The 20,319-nt window shown below is 38.7% G+C and overlaps 1 protein-coding gene across 1 annotated transcript in view; it reads left to right on the top strand.

Moving 5' to 3' along the window:
• The window catches only part of ASB15 (ankyrin repeat and SOCS box containing 15), a 52,079-nt gene that overhangs the window by 8,801 nt on the left and 22,959 nt on the right, over positions 1–20,319 (top strand). The window contains exons 3-6 of the mRNA XM_037056491.1: positions 9,842–9,950; positions 11,530–11,582; positions 11,669–11,800; positions 13,306–13,464. Of these exons, the coding sequence (XP_036912386.1) occupies positions 9,844–9,950; positions 11,530–11,582; positions 11,669–11,800; positions 13,306–13,464 (451 nt within the window). The 5' untranslated portion in view covers positions 9,842–9,843. The remainder of the gene's footprint in view (positions 1–9,841; positions 9,951–11,529; positions 11,583–11,668; positions 11,801–13,305; positions 13,465–20,319) is intronic.

Raw genomic sequence — 20,319 nt, 5'->3', positions numbered from 1 at the left:
ATCCTTTATGTCCCTTGCTCTAGGGGATGTATCAGTAAAAATCTTGCTTCGTGGAATATCTGAGATTTTCCTGCCAATGCTCTCCTCTAAGGCTTTAATGGTTTCCCAGTATATATTTAAGTCTTTTATCCACCTTGAAATTATTTTGGTGTATGGTATAATTTGGTGCTCGAGTTTCATTTTTTTGCATGTAGCTGTCCAGTTCTCCCAACACCATTTGTCGAAGAGGCTATCTTTACTCCATTTTATGTTACTACCCCCTTTGTTGAATATTAAATGACTGTAGAGATTTGGGTTTATTTCTGGGTTCTCTGTTCTATTCCATTGGCCTATGTGCCTGTTTTTATGCCAGTACCAGGCTGTTTTGATTACAGTGGCCTTGTAATACAGTTTGATATCAGGTATTGTAATCCCTCCTACTTTGTTCTTCTTTCTCAAAATTGCAGCTGCTATTTGGAGTCTTTTATGGTTCCATATAAATTTTTGAAGTGTTTATTCTATGTCTGTGAAATATGCCATTGGTACTTTAATAGGTATTGCATTGAATCTGTAAATTGCTTGGGGTAGTAATTTTTCCAATCCATGAACACGGTATATGTTTCCATTTATTTGTGTCTTCCTTGATTTCTTTCTTCAGTGTTGTGTAGTTTTCTGTATACAGGTCTTTTACCTCCTTAGTTAGGTTTATTCCCAGATATTCTATTTTTGTATTTGCTATATAGAATGAGATTTTTTTCTTGATTTCCGCTTCTGCTGTTTCATTGTTGGTATACAAAAATGCTTTTGATTTCTGGATATTGACTTTGTATCCCGCTGTTTTGCCAAATTCATTTATCAGTTCGAGCAGTTTTTTAGTAGAGTCTATAGGATTTTCCATGTACACTATCATGTCATCTGCAAACAATGACAGTTTTGTTTCCTCCTTTCCAATTTGGATGCCTTTTATTTTATTTTCTTCTTTGATCACTGTGGCTAGATCTTCTAATACTATATTGAATAGAAGTGGTGAAAGTGGACAACCTTGTCTTGTTCCTGATCTTAGTGGAAAAGCTTTTAGTTTTTGCCCATTGAGTACAATGTTGGCTGTAGGTCTTTCATATATGGCCTTTATTATATTGAGGAATGCTCCCTCTATTCCCATTTTTCTGAGTCCCTTTATCATAAATGGGTGTTGTACCTCATCAAAAGCTTTTTCCGTGTCTATTGATATGATCATGTGGTTTTTGTCCTTGCTTTTGTTTATGTGATGTATTACATTTACTGATTTATGAATATTGAACCATCCTTGCATCCCTGGGATGAATCCCACTTGGTCGTGGTGTATGATCTTTTTGATATATTGTTGGATGCGATTTGTCAATATTTTGTTGAGGATTTTAGCATCTATGTTCATCGGTGATATTGGCCTAAAGTTTTCTTTCTTTGTTGTGTCTCTGTCTGGCTTTGGAATTAGCATGATGCTGGCTTCATAAAAAGAGTTTGGGAGTTTTCCCTCCTTTTGGATTTTTTGGAATATTCAGTGAAGAATAGGGGTTAGCTCTTCCTTGAAAGCTTTGTAGAAATCTCCTGTGAAACCATTTGGTCCAGGGCTTTTGTGTGATGGGAGTTTTTTGATTACTTCTTCAATTTCATCTGCTGTTATTGGCCTGTTCAGGTTTTCTGCTTCTTTTTCATTGAGTTTTGGAAGATTATATTTTTCTAGAAATTTGTCCATTTCACCTAGGTTTTCAAATTTCTTCGCATACAGCTCTGCAAGTAATTCCTTACAATCCCTTCTATTTCTGTGTTATCAGTTGTAATCTCTCCTCTTTCATTTCTGATTGTGTTTATTTGGGTCCTCTCTCTTCTTTTCTTGATGAGCCTACTTAAAGGTTTGTCTATTTTGTTTATCTTTTCAAAAAACCAACCCTTGGATTCATTGATCCTTAGAATTGTGCTTTTAGTCTCTATGTAATTTAATTCTGCCCTGATCTTGGTTATTTCCTTCCTTCTACTTGCTCTGGGCTGTCTTTGTTGTTGTTCCTTGAGTTCTTGCAGGCATCGGGTTAGGTTGTTTGTTTGAAATGTTTCTATTTTCTTTAGGTAAGCCTGTATTGCTATGAACTTCCCTCTCAGGACTGCCTTCACTGTGTCCCATAGTTTTGGGTTGTTGTGAGTTCCTTTTTCATTTGTTTCCAGAAACTTTGTGATTTCTTCCCTAATTTCAATCTTGATGCATTCGTTGTTTAATAGCATACTATTCAGTCTCCATGCTTTTGGGTGTTTGGGGGTTTTTTCCTGTGGGGTTAGTTTCCAATTTCAGTCCCTTGTGATCAGAGAAAATGCTTGGTATGATTTCTATTTTCCTAAATTTGTTGAGTCTCGTTTTGTGTCCTATCATGTGATCTATCTTTGAAAACATTCCATGTGCATTTGAAAAGAATGTGTATTTAGCTTCTTTGGGATGAAGGGCTCTATATATATCAATTAGGTCCATTTCATCTAGGGTGTTGTTTAATGCTGCAATATCTTTGTTGATATTTTGTTTGGAAGATCTGTCCATTTTTGACAGTGGGGTGTTAAAATCCCCTAGTATAATTGTGTTGCTGTCAATATCTTTCTTGAGGTCCTCTAGGACTTTCTTTATATATTTGGGTGCTCCTGTGTTGGGTGCATATATATTTACAATGTTAATGTCTTCTTGGTGGATTCTTCCCTTGAGTAATATGAAGTGACCTTCTGTGTCTCTCTTTATGGCCCTGTTTTTGAAGTCTATTTTGTCTGATATGAGAATTGCTACCCTGGCTTTTTTTTTCTTGTCCATTTGCTTGGAAAATTTGTTTCCATCCTTTCACTTTTAGTCTGTGGTGATCTTTTGACCTGAGGTGGGTCTCTTGTAGGCAGCACATGTGTGGGTCATGCTTTCTTATCCATTTAGCTCTTCTATGTCTTTTAATTGGTGCATTTAATCCATTTACGTTTAAGGTTATTATTGAAAGGTACTTATTCATTGCCATTTATGTACCTGCCTTCCTCTCTGTCTCTCTTTTTTCCTTCCTTTCCTTAAAGCAGCCCTTTTAGTAATTCCTGTAGAGCTGGTTTGGTGGAGACATGTTCTTTTAGACTTCTTTTGTCTTGGAAGCTCTTTATTTGGCCTTCTATCTTGATTGAGAGCCTTCTTGGGTACAGTAGCCTTGGTTGTAGGCCTCTGTTTCTCGTTACTTGGAATATTTCTTGCCATTCTCTTCTTGCTTGGAATTTTTCCATTGAGAAGTCAATAGCCAGCCTTATTGGGATCCACTTGTATGTCACTTCCTTTTTTTCCCTTGCTGCCTTTAGGATTTTCTCTTTGTCTTGGAGGTTTGCCATTTTAATGATGATGTGTCTTGCAGTAGGCCTCTTTGGGTTCCACCTGCCTGAGACTCTGTGATTCCTGGGCTCATGTGACTTTATCTCTCCTCAACTTAGGAAAATTTTCTGTTATTACTCTTTCAAGTAGGTTTTCTATCCCTGTTCTTCTTCTTCTCCTTCTGGTGTTCCTTATATTTCAGATATTATTACGTTTCATGTTGTCTTGCATTTCTCTTAAACTCTCCTCATTCTTCCTGATTCTCTTTTCCATTACTTGGTCCATCTGGGAGATTCTTTCTATCCTGTCTTCAATCGCACTTATGGGATCTTCCGCCATATTGATTCTATTCTTCATACCTTCTACTGTGTTCTTCAGTTCAGAAATTATATTCTTTATTTCCTCTCGGCCTTTACTGGTGGTTTCTATTTTCTTTTTCATGTTGGTATAGTTTTCAGAGAGTTCATTGTAGCTCCCCTGTAGTTTCTGGTAGCTCATTGTAAGCTCTTTGACTTTCCTGATAACCAGTGCTTAGAATTCCATATCTGATAGTTGACTTGCCTCTATTTCATCTAACTTTCTTTCCTAGGCTTCCACCTTTTCTTTCTTTTGGGGATTGTTTCTTTGTCTTCCCATCGTTTGTGATACTCTTCTTGCTGGCCTCAGCTTCTTAAATTGATCTGTTCTGGTTCCCTGGGTTTATGGTGTGAACTTCTGTGGTAGGATACCTGTGAAATTCAGTGGTGCTGTCTCCTGCAGGTATCTTGTTGTTCTCCACTTCCATCTACTCCTTTCTTTATTGTGCATGTGTGATCAGTTGGAGGGGAGGCAAAATGGTTTATGATAGCAGAACATTATTTTATGTTATTTACAGTCACAGTCGGTAGAGAAGAAATAGACAATCCTTAGCTATGTATAGAGTTAACCATGCTCTTTGACCCAGCTTGCTACTTTTAAGAAAGGATGGACATGAGTTAAGTCTCTTGTTGGGAAGGGGAGGCTTTTGAGTTGTATCTAGAAAGCAGTGTGGTTGCGGGTGATCAGATTTTGAGGTAAGGTGAGAGTCCAGGTTAGTAACTAGGTGTAACATGTGAGTAAATAGAGTAATAGAATTCAGGAACCTGTAAGGTGGTCTAAGGTCCAAGAGATGTGTTATGAAGTATTATCGTTGTATAGAACAGCTCTTATTTACAATAATATTAGAGCAATGCTCCTGTGATAGACTCTATGTGACCTGTCTAAATGGGGGTTATAGAGCTTGGGTAATATAGCAAAGGAAAGTACGTGGAGTATAGAAAATCAGCAAAACACTGTGGAGGAAAGAGCAGTGGGAACCTGTCAAGTAGTACAATATAACCAGCCAGGACTAAGAAACCTGTACAGAAAAAGGAGGAATACAAAGATATTCTTAAAATAAAAAAAGAAGTGAGAATAATGCAAACAAATAATAATACACTTAAAAGAAAACTAAGCAACACACAAACAATCCAATACACACACACACACACACACACACACACACAAGTCAGGAGAAAGGAGGAATATGCGGAAAATTTGGGAAGAACGGAAGGACTAAAACCGGACAAAAAGAAAAAGAAATGAGGGACAGAGTATTGAAAGGTAGAGCAACAATACAGTTTAAAAGATATAATATTACTTAGAAAAGAAGTTGAGAAAGAAAAAAAAAGGAGAGGGGGAAAAAACCACACACACACACACACACACACACACACACACACAAACAAAACAAAACAAAAAAAACCCTTCCTTTGTCGGTTTCAAACTGTCCAAACCGGTTTTTCTGGTTGCTGCTGGGCCTCTCTGAGGGCAGGTATGCAGGTGAGCATGCGCCAGGCTACCGGATTGGGATGTGGACGCCTGCACCCCTGGCAGGCTGCCTGGGTCCCGTGGTATCTGGCACTGTCCTTCTCAGTCCTGTGGCAGGACCCAGGTGTTCCCACCCCTCCCCTGGATGGCTGCTGGGTGGTTGCGCCCAGCCCATTCCCAAAAGACCGGCAACGACAGTGTCCTTCTCAAATCCCCTGGGCTGGCGGGCTGGTGGGCTGGCGGTCTGGCAACCACAGAGTCTGCAGTTGAACAGGGCCCTCCACCCTTATCACCCTTTACTAACTTAAGCCCACAGGTCTCTGCCCGGTATTACCCATACTGCCTAGACTGGGAGGCGGGGAGTCAGTTCTCTCCCACGGACCCTGTAGCAGGCCCACAGCTCCCACGGAGTCTGTTGCTGGCCCACCGGGTGCAGGGCCTCTGGAATTCCCTCCACCACAGGCACCCCGGCACTTCCCAGTGATGGTGCCAGCCCAGATTGCCTGCTGCTCCTCCTCCGTACTCAGGCACTGCCGGAGGTTGCCTGCCATGGGTGCAGCCTACCGCCAAGGAGGCTGCGGGCATAGCCGCTTTTGTCCTTACTCGCCTTCTGAAGTCCTCACCGACCTGTGGCTGTCTGGTTGCTCTGTCACACTCTCTGGTCTCTTATTTTCATAAATGTTGGGGAATTGTTGGTTGATTATGCTGTTTTCTACCAGATGCACGGGAGCTGGGTTCCCTCCATGCTACTCTGTCGCCATCTTGATCTCCCCCCCGCCCCCCCAGCCCCCCCCAGAATTCTTAATTTAATGATTCTTTTCCTGGGATGCATAAAGCCTCAGAGGATACATGAATTCTCTAAAATTTTATGCAAAATTTTGTGTGGGCATGCATTCTTCTGGAGAGAGAATCCATTGCTTCTTTCATCAAGTGTGTTCCTGACCCTAAACAAGGATGATCATTGGTTTTATTTTTATTTTTTTTTAATTTTTAAAAATATATTTTATTGATTATACTATAACAGTTATCCCATTTTTTTCTCTCCTTTATTCCTTTCCACCCTGTACCTCCCCTCCCACCATCATTCCCCATCTTAGTTCATGTCTATGGATCATACATATAAGTTCTTTGGCTTCTCCACTTCCCACACTATTCTTAACCTCCCCCTGTCTGTTTTGTACCTACCATTTATGCTTCTTATTCCCTGTACCTTTTCCCCCATTCTTCCCACTCCCCCCCCCCTGACAACCCTCCATGTAATCTATATTTCTGTGAATCTGTTTCTGTTCTAATTGTTTGCTTAGTTTTTTTTAGGTTTGATTTTTGATAGTTGTGAGTGTGTTGTCATTTTACTGTCCATATTTTTAATCTTCTTTTTTTAGATAAGTCCCTTTAACATTTCATATAATAAGGGATTGATGATGATGAACTCCTTTCACTTGACCTTACCTGGGAAGCACTTTATCTGCCCTTCCATTCTAAATGGTAGCTTTGCTGGATAGAGCAATCTTGGATGTAGGTCCTTGCCTTTCATGACTTAGAATACTTCTTTCAAGCCCCTTCTTGCCTGCAAGGCTTCTTTTGAAAAATCAGCTGAAAGTCTTATGGGAACTCCTTTGTAGGTAACTGTCTCCTTTTCTCTTTCGGCTTTCAAGATTCTCTCCTCTTTAATCTTGGGTAATGTAATTATGATGTGCCTTAGTGTGTGCTTCCTTGGGACTTCTTTGAGACTCTCTGAGCTTCCAGGATTTCCTGGCAGTTTATTTCCTTTGCCAGATTAGGGAAGTCCTCCTTCATTATGTTTTCAAAAAAGTTTTCCATTTCTTGCTCTTCCTCTTCTCCTTCTGGCACCCCTATGATTCAGACGCTGGAAAGTTTAAAATTGTCCCAGAGATTACTAAACCTCTCATTTTTTAAAATTCTTTTTTCTTCATTCTGTTCTGGTTGAATATTTATTTCTTCCTTCTGGCTCAATTCATTGATTTGAGTCCCAGTTTCCTACCTTCACTGTTGGTTCCCTTTATTTCACCTTTCATAGCCTTCACGTTTTCCTTTATTTTGCAACCTTACTCCATCATTTCGTCCAGCAACCTGATTACCAGTATTTTGAACTCTGCGTTTGATAGGTTGGCTATGTCTTCGTCACTTAGTTGTATTTTTTCTGGAGTTTTGATCTGTTCTTTCACTTGGGTCATATTTTTTTTGTCTCAATGCACCTGTTACATAGCAAGGGACAGAGCCTTACGTATTCGTCATGGCAGGACAACCCATATTGCTGTGCTATTGAGCTATATGTTGGGGAAGGGTCCAAAAGGGAACAATGCCACTTGTTCTGCTCTTTTGGCTGCTTTTGGTCACCTCCTCCACTACCCAAAAGCAAATTGGGCCCTTCTGGTGCTGATTCCTGGGTGAATGGGTTTGTGTACATTCTAGGACCCTATGGGTCTCTCCAATAAACTCTCCTGTGAGGTTGGGAGTGTCCCTGCCACCTCAACCCCCCACAGATTTTTTCAGTCAGAGGTTTAGAGGCTTTATTTCCCTGTGCTGGGACCCTGCATTGTGTGGTCTGTCTGGCTCTCCAGTTGTTCCTCCTGGTTCATCCATATGCAAATGTTCAACTGCCTTCTTTGCCAGCTGCTGCCCCACCTGGTCCTCTATCCACACCTTGCCATGAGTCCTCTCTGCCACAGCTGCCCATCTCCACCCCTCCTAATGGTCTGGATAAATATTTCCTCTTTAACTACTTGGTTGTCAAACTTCCATACAGTTCAATTTTCTGACAGTTCTGGTTAATTTTTTATTTTAACTTTGTGGTTGTCCTTCTTTCAGTTGTGTGAGGAGGCATAGTGTATCTACCTATCCCTCCATCTTGGCCAGATGTCTGCTTTTTTTTTTAGTTTATTTATTGATTTTTTTAAAGAGAAGGATGGAAAGAGAAAGAGACTTTGACTTGTTGTTCCACTTATTTATGCACTCATTGGTTGTTTTGTATATGTGTCCTGACCAGGGATGGAACCCACAACCTTGGTGTAGGGGGATGACCCTCTAGTCAACTGAGCAACTGGGCCAAGGTTAACCAGTACTTTAACTGAAATGACTAACTATCTAATATAATTGTCCTGGTTATTTTATAAATTAACTATTTATGGAGAACAAATAAATGTCACTAGTGGGTTTCTCCAGAGCAAGGTTGGCAAATTATTATTTAGAAAGGGTCAATTAATTTTTCTGGACTGAGATATGGGGCACCTGTAAATAGGTCTTTAATGTGTCAAAATGTTATTTGGCCTTTCTTCAGATACCTGGTTGGTATCTATCTTACTTAAAGATGATTTTAAATAAAGGCTCGCAATAGACTGCCAACCCTCAGCTGGGATTGAGTCCAGTCATTTTAAGTTTAAGGTGCAGATAGATAACTCTCTTCTTGCCCTTCTCATTGTGTCTTGATGTCTCTAGATGTATTCTAATGATGTGCCTTTGGTTGTCTGACACCTTAGTGCACCTGCACACAGATCTTCACTTCATTCCAAGCTGTCAGTAAAAGCTTGGAGACAGCTTGTGTCGGGTGGGGGTTGTTTTGTGCAGTAGGAGTTTCCTCACCATTTCCACCTTGCTGTCATTAGGCATGCAAAGCAGTTAAGAGTCTTGGATAACTTCTTTCTGATGGTCATTATAGGGACATAAAAAAAATTTCCACAGATCAACTCAGTTCTCTAAGGAGTCTGTGGTATCTCATGTCCTGGAAGCCCACATTTCAAACAGGTTTAGAGTTAAGCCAGTGATTTAAATAGGTGAAAGGCTCTGTATCTCATTACTAATCCAAGAGCCATGTAATCCAGAATCACCACAGTGATATTAGAGAGAAAGGCAACAGGCAATGCCATAGGTTTAGCTTCATCATCTAATTCTGCTCTCTGAAGGACTCAGTGCTTTTCTGCTACTAATGAGTCAACAAATTTTTTCCAGTGACCACGGATAACAGCCATTTGCTATGGTTGACTAGGAGTGGAATAGAGAGATTATACATAAAGGAAAAAGAAAGGTTGTTTTTACTTATAAAACTAGTAGTCCAAGGGAGAATACAAAACACAAATATGTGAAGAACTTGCAAAGGAAACATGAAAAACATAGTCTATTTGAAGAAGTTGAATACAAATACAAAACTAAATGCAATTCAAGGCAGTCACCTCAAACCATTGCTGGTGTAAACAAAGGAATTAATCAGCAAATCAGCAAGCACAGCAAACACAAAATGAAAAGTAACAAGTATGAGAAGTTCACTATTCTCTATTCCTGCCACTGTCTTACTTCTCAATTGGGGTTTTAAACTTCTAATGTGCTGTGGAGAACAGTGTCTTGAGGAAACTGATGGGCCAAAAGAAAGTCTTGTAAGTCAGAAATGTGGAGAAAGTGAATTCTTATAAGCCCAACTGTAGTCATTACTGAAAAGCAAGTCAGAATTAGAAAATACAGACACCCAAAAGGTGGATAATTAAAAGCTTCAAGCATTAGAATGGACTTCATATATATAATACGGGTTAAAATCTTAATTGCATTTGTGTTTGTTAAATGTGAAAAGGTGAATGCATTTTAGTTCTTCATTTTGTAGCTTTCACACTAACTCTATATGGTGTTCTGTGCCATTTGCCCATAATAAGAAATTGCTTTTCTAAAAATTATACTTAGTAATGGATACTAACGATGACCCTGATGAAGATCATCTTACAAGTTATGACATTCAGCTCAGTATTCAAGAATCCATTGAAGCCAGAAAGACTGAATTTTATCGTGAAAGGTAACAAATTAATCATTCTCAACAAAATTTCTTTGTAACAGTCATTTTGTTGTAAGATGAAATAAATGATATTTCCTGACTCCTCCTCCAGGAAAATACTCACTCTTCTTTTCTGGCAGAGAATCAAACAGCTTTACAAAGGCCATTGTGATAGGTTTAGCAATCTCATCTTCCACAAATCCCCAACTCAGGAAGAAGATGGAAATAACCCAGAGGGGAAATTTCTAGTCAAATTCAGTTGTACACAATTGCCTATTTACTAAAATAATGGAATGAAAAGGATAATAAATTTAAACAATTTACAAATACAGTTATAAAACTAATGTGTAGGTATATGTACCAAGGTCTGTTCTGTGTATTCTAGACCGCATTCTGCTACTGGCTCAGCCAAACTTTGTAAGTAATGTATTCCACTTTTGCATCTTTACTACATGAGGGATAATGCTAACCCACTTAGCCCATATGTTCAGTGAATGGGAAAAAGGCTGAGGGTTTCTAGAATACATGGCAAAGAATTATATAAACTAGAGCCTATTTCATTATCTATTTTTCAAGTGACAGAAGTTAACCTGATATTTTACATTAGCCAGGGTTATAAAATCTAAAATTACAAAAGTAAATTTCTCTCTTCAGAAACACATATTCTTCTTCTGACTAAAATAAACTTTAGTTTATCTTTACATTGTAGTATAACATTTATAATACTGTATTCTGAAATTTAGTATTGATTTTGAATAGATTTAGTGCTATAAAGTTACCGCTTTCGAGCTTTTATAAAATGGACCTATTACATTTAAATTTCTGGCCTCCTTAATTTTTTTCTTATCTTCAACAGGTTTTAGAACTTTAGAGTTCCCAGGAAGGAATCACAGGCCTAGAATGCCAGCAAATGTGTCTGCTTGAAAGAGTTAAATCAATTTGTTATGAAATATTTTGTTTCCTTTGAATAAACACACACACCAGAGAATTGCCATGAGGCTTAAAATCATGACCTGTCAGCCGTGACTGGGAGTTTGCTCTACAAATGCTCAGCCTCTTTTCAGTTGTGGATGACTTGATCAAGACTAACATGCAGGGCGGATCATAAGCTCTCAAATGAGCCATTATTAATTAGCAATTATTAAGTTTAGAGCAACAAACATTTATTGAGCATAGAGTTTTTTTTAAATGGAAAGAAGTCTTCCTAGTTACTCCCAACACTTTATAGATGAAGAAACCACCACTCAAAGAGGCTAACTGGGCTCCCCAGGATAACAAAGCACGAAACCTGAACCCAGCTCCTCTGATGCTAGTTATTTACTCCTTCTTCGCTGCTTAGAACTAATTTCAGAGACACTGTTATAATGTGTCATCTTCACTAATGTTCTTAGATCTAATGTATCATAAATATGCTCTATATCCAACTCATAGATATTACATTTTTAAAGTAAATGAAATCAGTTGTTGTGCATGTCCTCCAAATCTTGATTATTAAAATTACATGCAGAGCTCATATAATTTTTTACATGCAAAAATGAACATTTTTGTTGCTTGAAGTATATCACTTTATAATTATGGTTTATGTTTCTTTCTCTGGAAGATTCGTACCACTAAGTGATCAAAACAGAAAACTTGTAGAGGCCATTAAACAAGGTGAGTGTATTGCCTACCTTGGGATGAATTAGAGATTTCTTCAAGCTAAGACAGAAATTTGTTATCAGCCCATGTGTTTACTTTAGGCCACATTCTTGAGCTCCAGGAGTATGTGAAATATAAATATGCGTTAGATGAAGCTGATGAAAAAGGATGGTTTCCATTGCATGAAGCTGTTGTTCAACCCATTCAACAAATACTTGAAATTGTTCTGGACGGTAAGAGAACATAAAACCCCTCTGACCAAGCTGAAGCAACAATGTAGAAGCTGGGCGTGTCCTCAATGAATATAACAAGCAAAAATAAGAAGCAGAATACAAGATTATTTGAAATTGGGAAAAGTCTATACCCATGGTTTAAATATGGGGTGCAAAAATCAGTCTCAAGGTTCATCCTTTGCATCCTTCTAAGATTGTGACATGGGTTGGAAGGAAGATGGGGTTATCACCTAAAAGTGATAAAAGTTTGTATATATCATCAGTCAATTGATTTGAATATAAATCTTTTTGCTTTTGGAAGTCAGTTTTTAATTTTTCATCTTGAACTATCTCTTAAGTTATTAGTGTCCAAAAGATTATTATATAATACAAGTAGTACCTACCATATTTGTCCTTATATTTACATTAATTTTTCATAATAATATTAATAAATATCATGGTAGTTGACTCAAGCTTAAATATTAATAACAATTTTCAGGTTCTAACACAGTATTTTTCATACCTCAGGGGCTTATAATATTAAACACTCTGAGAATGCTTTGTCTTTCAAGTTGCAGTGTTGCTTCCTAGTTCTATAAATATATAATGATATGTACATTTCATGACTAACTATCCAGCCAGCTAGCCAGCTAAAGAAAATAGATAGCTAGATAGACAGGCAAATATAGAAGATGATACTAAGCATAGTATGCCTAATATATTCTCACTGAATACATTCATTCAAATGTATTCTCATTCCCACATTCACAGACTTCATTTGACAAAAACAATTTCATATGTAATTTAAATAGCGACACTAAGGATTGGGAAGTTAATTTACAATTTATCAAGAAATGATGCCCTGGCTGGTACAGCTCAGTGGATTGAGCACGGGCCTGTGAACCAAAGGGTTGCCAATTTGATTCTCAGTCAGGGCACGTGCCTGGGTTGCAGGCCAGGTCCCCAGTAGGGGACACATGAGAGGCAACCACACACTGATGTTTCTCTCCCACTCTTTCTCCTGCCCTACCCTTCTCTATAAAAATTAATAAAATATTTAAAAAAAGAAATGAGAATTTACAACCCATTTTAAAAATATATATATTTTATTTATTTATTTTTAGAGAGAGGGGAAGGGAAGGAGAAAGAGTGGGAGAGAAACATCAGTGTGTGGTTGTCTCTCATATGTCCCCTACTGGGGACCTGGCCTGCAACCCAGGCACATGCCCTGACTGAGAATCAAATTGGCAACCCTTTGGTTCACAGGCCCGTGCTCAATCCACTGAGCTGTACCAGCCAGGGCTACAACCCATTTTTTAATAAAAAAGAGCACCCTGAAGTACAGATGTTGGTATTTCTTTTAGCTATCAACTTGATTAGCAAGACCATGCTTATTTACCAGTATACTCACATCTCCTTTTAGTCTTCACTTTTCCATCAATCGACTTTGTTCAATCTAATATATATAATATTGTATTATTCTGATCTAGTGATTTGTAACTTCACACAATGCTTTCATATCTCAGCATCCTATAAGACACTCTGGGAGTTCAAGACTTCTGATGGGGAAACACCCTTGACTTTGGCCGTCAAAGCTGATCTGGTGGAAAATGTAAGAACTTTACTGGAAAAGGGAATATGGCCAAACACCAAAAATGACAAAGGAGAGACACCTCTTCTGATTGGTAAGTGACCTTCTTTCTAGAGCTTTTAAAGTTTGAAACAATACATATTTACTGGAAAGTACTATGTAATGGCTACAATTATGTGACCCCATCTTTCATTCCCTGTGTTCCTCCCTTGTCTTCCATCTCACCTGTCCTAAGATTTTGTTTTTCTACCCCACAAAGAGGGGTAGAAAGATCCTTCACCACCAGCTAACCAGGAGGCATCCAAACTAGTTTTATGAAACTAGAAGTTCTAAAGAAATATTCTCTAAGTAGAGTCCAGCTGTAAGGAGGATTGCATGTTTGGTACACAGCCAGAGGAAAGAGGCAGAAAGAGGATTCCAGAGAGAGACTCCAGGTCCGCATCAGGACGATGAAGTCAAACTGAAAGGAAGAGGAGCCAACAGATTCCCCAGTACACAGATGCAGCTCTGGGCACCTACACGGGGTTCACTGCTGTAACATAACAAAGGAATAATAATAAATCTAAAGGTGTCATTAATTGCTTCTTTGCAGTCTTGTGTATTCTGCTCTTTGTTGACCAACAAGAATTGGCATGTCTGTTTGCAGAAGGAGAGAGAGATGATATTCACTGCAAACGGCCAGAGATAACAATTCCTTCCTCTTAAGAGAATGTGAAGTTGTAGAGTGAGAATTTGGGCTTTGGTATCTGAGATCTGTGGATTTATTTTCTCTCAGATTTATTGAGATATAACTGACTTATAACATTGTATTTGTTTAAGGCATATGACATGATTTATATATGTATATACATTTTTAAATGATTACTATAATTTAACTTATATCAACTCATTTTTTCTTATGATGAGAGCTTTTAAGATCTACTTTCTTAGCAACTTTGAAATATGTAGATTTAAATCCAAGCTATCAGGTTGCAGTATGGGCTTCGGTTTCCTCTATGTAAAATGAAAATACACCACATATCATGCAGAATTATTTTTTAAAATATTTTATTTATTTATCTTTAGAGGGGAAGGGAAGGAGAGAGGAAGAGAAACATCAATGTATGGTTGCTTCTCATGCATCCCCTGCTGGGAACTGGCCTGCAACCCAGGCATGTGTCCTAACCAGGAATCGAACCTCGATCATCTGGTTTGCAGGCCCGTGCTCAATCCACTGAGCTACACCAGCCAGGGCGATGCAGAATTATTATAAAAATTAGACAAAATATAAATATACTAAATTCCTGTCCATAGTGGATGATCAGAAGAGGAGGGCCATTGCGAAATTTGTGTGTGCATGTGTATGTATGGCAAGAGAAAGAATAAAGCACCATGAGCTGTGGTCATAGCTGGTTAACACTACCACAGCTCCTGTTCACAGAGAAATCACTAGAATTTTAAAAACAACCTAAATATAGTTAACAGAAAACTTAGGAAAGTCATGAACACTAATAAAATACTTACATTTGGCAACAATAATTCAACAACATCAATATAACCAACATTTATTAAGAAGTTACATTAAGTCAGGTGCTGTGCTAGGCAGCATGGATATAAAAATGAATGTAATAATCTTCTTTTTCTCAAAGAGTATAGTAAAAAAGATAGATATGATTTAAATAGAAAATTAGTGTTGATTCCCAGTCAGGGCACATGCCTGGGTTGCAGGCCGGTTCCCAGCAGGCCAACTCCCAGCAGGGGATGCATGAAAGGCGACCATACATTGATGTTTCTCTCCCTCTCTCCTTCCCCTCTAAAGATAAATAAATAAATAAAATCTTTAAAAAAACAGAAAATTAGTGTTACAAATACTGTAGTAAAGATGTATATTCAAAGCAAATTAGGGAAATAAGAAAGCATTGAATCTGTGAAGCAATCAAAGAGATACCATAGTTGCTCTTGAGTCATGACTTGGGGGTGTAGAGGGGTCATCAGCAGACATCAGAAGAAAGTCTGGTCAGGAGTTGTGCCCCTGGACATAACTTATTAAGTAAATAGGGACACCACAGCCTGGGGACAATTCTATCTGAGTCCTTCTTGCTTACTTTTGCCCCATGTGAGAGCTTTCAGCCTTCCTAAATTCAGATCCATGGACAATCTAATATTATAGTTAGGGTATAGGCAAAGGTTTTGTAACAATGTCAACAATAACAAAGCACAGATACACAAAGCAAACAAACAACAATGACTTAGAAGGAAGTTCATTTCTTTCTCTTACAACATTTCAGAGTGTGTGGCTCAGGCCAAGCAGGTTGGCTTTGCCATCTTGACACAGAACTTTCAGAAGTGATTATTTCCCAGACAGCAGAAAGGATGCCAGTGGAAGACTTGGGAAAACAGTTCATCTTTATGATGACTTGGACACTGCACACAACCTTTCCATTCATATACCATTAGTTCAGATTTTGTCACATGGCCACACTTAGGTACAAGGCAGCCTTGGATATGTAGGCTGTATCTAGATAGGCTGTGACCAGCTAAAACTTGGGGGCTTCTGTTGCTGAAAGGGAAAGGGGAAGTTTGAGTATAGAGGAACAAATGGCTGTCTCTGTACACATGTTAACCAGTCTTTACATCAACAAAACAGTGCTTTTGAGAAATAAACCAGAGCTCTTTTCCTGAGCTGGCACTAGAAGTACAAAATAGAGTATTCAGCTATGGGATGCAGTGTCACTATTGATGTGATCTATGTCATTTTTGTGAAGGCATATACCATGGAGTATCTGCAACAACATCCTTGTATTTGTTCTTTTTTCTGCAGTCTTTGATTTCTTCTTCCTCCTCCTCCCCTCCTTTTTCTTCTCCCCCTCCTCCTCCTCCTTCTCTCCTCCTCCTCCTTTAAAAAAACACACTTTCCCAGAATTTGTATACCACCTCACTTTGCAAATATAAAATTAGTCTCTACTTGCTGTACTCAGCCCACTTATTTCAAAAGAAAAAATAAGTCATGATTATCATTCACTTGTTTTCTTTTTGCTACATTTAAATTTTTTAATGCTTAATGCCCACAACAGAGCATTAAGCATTCATATGCAATTCAGAGTTTTTTTATTTGTTGGTGTCTCTACTTAACAGTATCTGAAGTGTGGGAAAGAAACTTGATCATAGGGTTATCAGAGCCAGATAGAATTAACATTTGGAAATAATATATTTTAAAAACCAAATGGTAATATCAAAGAGAATACAAAAGCCTCATGCAGGAAATATTCAGGAGATGTTCACTTATGTTTTACGACATTTCTGGAGCATAAGAATTTCTCTTGGGTTACCATCTTCAGGACCTCCATTGTAGAAACCCTATCATCTTGTCAGATTCATACAAAAAATGGATAATTTATGGCATTATCTCCATTTTTTATCTTGAATTGATGGGCTACTTTGAAATTTACCACTCACAGTCCATTAACTGAGAAAGGGAGATAAGAGAAAAAGCTACTCTTATTATTTTTCTGTGCTATGCCAATTTTATTTTTTAACCCAATCCCAACACCCTTGGATCTATTTATGGATATTCTTAGATGGCCAATAAAAAGTCCCTTTTGATCCTTCCAGGGCCCCACTTTCCCCTCAGCCATCTGGCCCCTACTATGGTACTTTGATGTTGTACAGTTGCCTGCTGAGTGGTAGATATCTGATTTGTGGTAATTTGGCACTTACTAGGTGTTTTTGCACTGAAATTCCCTCTCTGCCCACCCTCTAATCAGGTAGCCACAAGGTTGTCCTGGTCTGTGGGACCCAGAGTACATAAAAAGCCAATTAATTTTGCTTCAGCCATTTTCTTTCTCACAAATCAAAACATATTTCTTCACTCCATTGCCTCTTTTAATCTTCCAGTCCCTGTCAAGATACCTCAGAAAAATCTTCTCAATTTGTATGTCATATAAGTCAGAAAACAGTTTACTGCTGACAACTAAATTACACAAACAAAACATATATGCCCACAATGAAAGTGACAGAAATTTCTAATAAAAAGGGAGAGTGCCAGCAAACTATAGTGTTCAAAAGTGCCTATAAACTATGCAAAATTCTTTAATTCTTAACTCCTTAACTGAAACTTGATTTTTAAAGCATTATTATTGAAGATATATATGTGTGTGTGTGTGTGTTTACTTTACAGATTATTTATTATTTAAAAAATGTATTGAGGTGACATTGCTTAATAAGATCATACAGGTTTCAAGTGCACATTTCTATGGTACATGATCTGTTGATTACATTATGTGCCCAGCACTCAAAGTCAAACAATTTTTCCTCACCATGTATTTGGCCCCCTTCACCTGTTACTACTCACTCCCCACCCACTTCCCTATGGTAACTACCATACTGTTGTCTGCCTGTGTCTATGGGTTTCAGTTTTATATCCCAAATATGAGGGAAATCATATGATTCTTAGTTTTCATATGGCTTATTTTGCTTAGCATAATATTCTCAAGGCCCATCCATGTTGTCACAAGTGGCAGAATTTCATCTTTTCTTATGGCTGAGTAGTATTCCATAGTATACAGGTACCATATCTTCTTTTTTTTCCTTTTTTAAAAAATTTATATTTTATTGATTATGCCATTACAGTTGTCCCATTTTCCCCCTTCATTCCCCTCCACCATGCACACCCCCTCCCCTCCATTCCTCCGTTTAGTTCACGACCATGCGCCTCAAGTTCTCTAGATTCCACATTTCCCATACTATTCTTGCCTTTCCCCCATCTACCTTCTACCTACCATCTATGCCACCCAGTTTCTGTACCTTCTCCCCCCTTCTCCTCCTCCCACTCCCCTGTTGCTAACCTTCCATGTGATCTTCATTTCTATGGTTCCGCTCCTGATCTAGCTGTCCTCTTAGTTTGCTTTCATTTGAGATGTGATTGTTAATAACTGTGAGTTTGCTGTCCTTTCACTGATCATATTTTTATCTTCTTTGTCTTAGATAAGTCCCTTTAACATTTCATATAATAAGGGTTTGGTGATGATGAACTCCTTGAACTTGACCTTATCTGAGAAGCACTTTATCTGCCCTTCCATTCTAAATGAAAGCTTTGCTGGATAAAGCAATCTTTGTTGTAGGTCTTTGGATTTCATGGCTTGGAATACTTCTTTCCAGCCCCTTCTTGCCTGTAAGGTCTCTTTTGAGAAATCCGCTGACAGTCTGATGGGAACTCCTTTGTAGGTGACTGTCCCCTTATCTCTTGCTGCTTCTAGGATTCTCTCCTTCATTTTAATCTTGGCTAATGTAATTATGAGGTGCCTTGGTGTGTTCCTTCTTGGGTCCCACTTCTTTGGGATTCTCTGAGCTTCCTGGACTTACTGGAAATCTATTTCCTTTGCCAGACTGGGGAAGTTCTCCTTTATTATTTGTTCAAATAAGTTTTCCACTCGTGGCTGTTCCTTTTCCCCTTCTGGTACCCCTATAATTCTGATGTTGAAATGTTGAAAGATGTCCTGGAGGTTCCTAAGCCTCTCCTCATCCTTTTGAATTCTTGTTACTTCATATTTTTCTGTTTGGTCATTTTTTCCTTCCTTCTGGTCCACTCCCTTGATTTGAGTCCCAGTTTCTTTTCATCACTATTGGTTTCCTGTGCATTTCCCTTCATTTCAATTAGTTTAGCTTTCATTTGTTCCTCTAATTTGTGACTAAAATCAACCAGTTCTGCGAGCATCCTGATCACCAGTATTTTGAACTGTGCATCTGAGAGATTGGCTATTTCTTGGTCACTTAGAGTTATCGGCTCTGGGGCTTTGAGTTCTTGAGCTATATTTTGGTCTGTTCGTTCCTGTTACGTATGAGGAGTGGAGCCCTAGGTGTTCACCAGGGTTGGGCAACTCAGTCACTGGGTTGTGATGCTGTATATGGGGGCGGGGTCAGAAGGGGCAATGGTGGTTCTCTCTGTTGCTTCCCACTGCTGGGGCCTGCGCAGTCTGTCTCACTGCACGCTCCTTTGCTGGTTTATCTGTGAGCAAATGTGTGACTGAGGTCAGCCTGCCACCCTGCACCCTCACTGGGTCTCCCTGTCACAACCCCACACCTGGGATCCGCCCACAGCTGCCTGCATGCCAGGGTCGGGGGGGATCCTTCCTGCTGGCTCCGCCCCTCTTACCCATCTGGTTGAATGGTTTGTTGTTGATGGACTTACGTATAGTTCAATTTTCTGTGTTTTGGCTGCATTTTTGTTTACTAAAACTTTGTTGACTTTAAACTTCGTTGTGGGAGAAGGCACAGTGTTTCCACCTACACCTCCATCTTGGCAGCAGTCCCCCAATATCTTTTTTATCCAGTCCTTTATTGAAGGACATTCTGGGTTTTCTCCATGTCTTGGCCACCGTGAATAATGCTGCAGTAAACATAAGGGTGCATAAATCTTTGTGAATAAATGTTTTTGAGTTTTTCAGGTAGATACCTAGAAGAGAGATTGCTAGGTCATATGGTAATTCTATTTTTAGGTTTTTGAGGAACCTCCACATTTTTTTCTATAATTGTTGTACTAGTTTAACTTCCACCAGCGGTGAGTGAGGGTTCCTTTTTCTCCACAATCTCTCCAACACTGGTTATTTTCTGTCTTGTTGATTATAGCCATTCTAACAGGTGGCATCTCATTGTAGTTTTGTTTTTAATTTTTCTTACAGCTAGTGATGCTGGATAGTCCAACGTCTTTTCATATATATGATGGTCAATTGTATGTCTTTTTGGGAGAGATATCTGTTCAGGTCCTCTACCCATTTTTCAATTGCATTGTTTGTTTGGTGTTGAGTTGTAAGAGCTCTTTATACATTTTGTATATTAACCTCTTGATTAAGTTGCTGTTTGTAAATATCACCTCCCATTTGGTTCGTTGTTTTTTTTGTTTTGATGTCAGATTCTTTTACTGTGCAGAAGCTTTTTAGTTTGATATAGTCCCATTAATTTATTTTTGCCTTTA

The sequence above is a fragment of the Sturnira hondurensis genome, unplaced genomic scaffold (genome assembly GCF_014824575.4).
Source record: "Sturnira hondurensis isolate 20B ecotype Veracruz unplaced genomic scaffold, ASM1482457v3 Scaffold0008992, whole genome shotgun sequence".
In the NCBI taxonomy this organism is placed as follows: domain Eukaryota; kingdom Metazoa; phylum Chordata; class Mammalia; order Chiroptera; family Phyllostomidae; genus Sturnira; species Sturnira hondurensis.
This window is presented reverse-complemented; position numbering and strand designations above follow the sequence as displayed.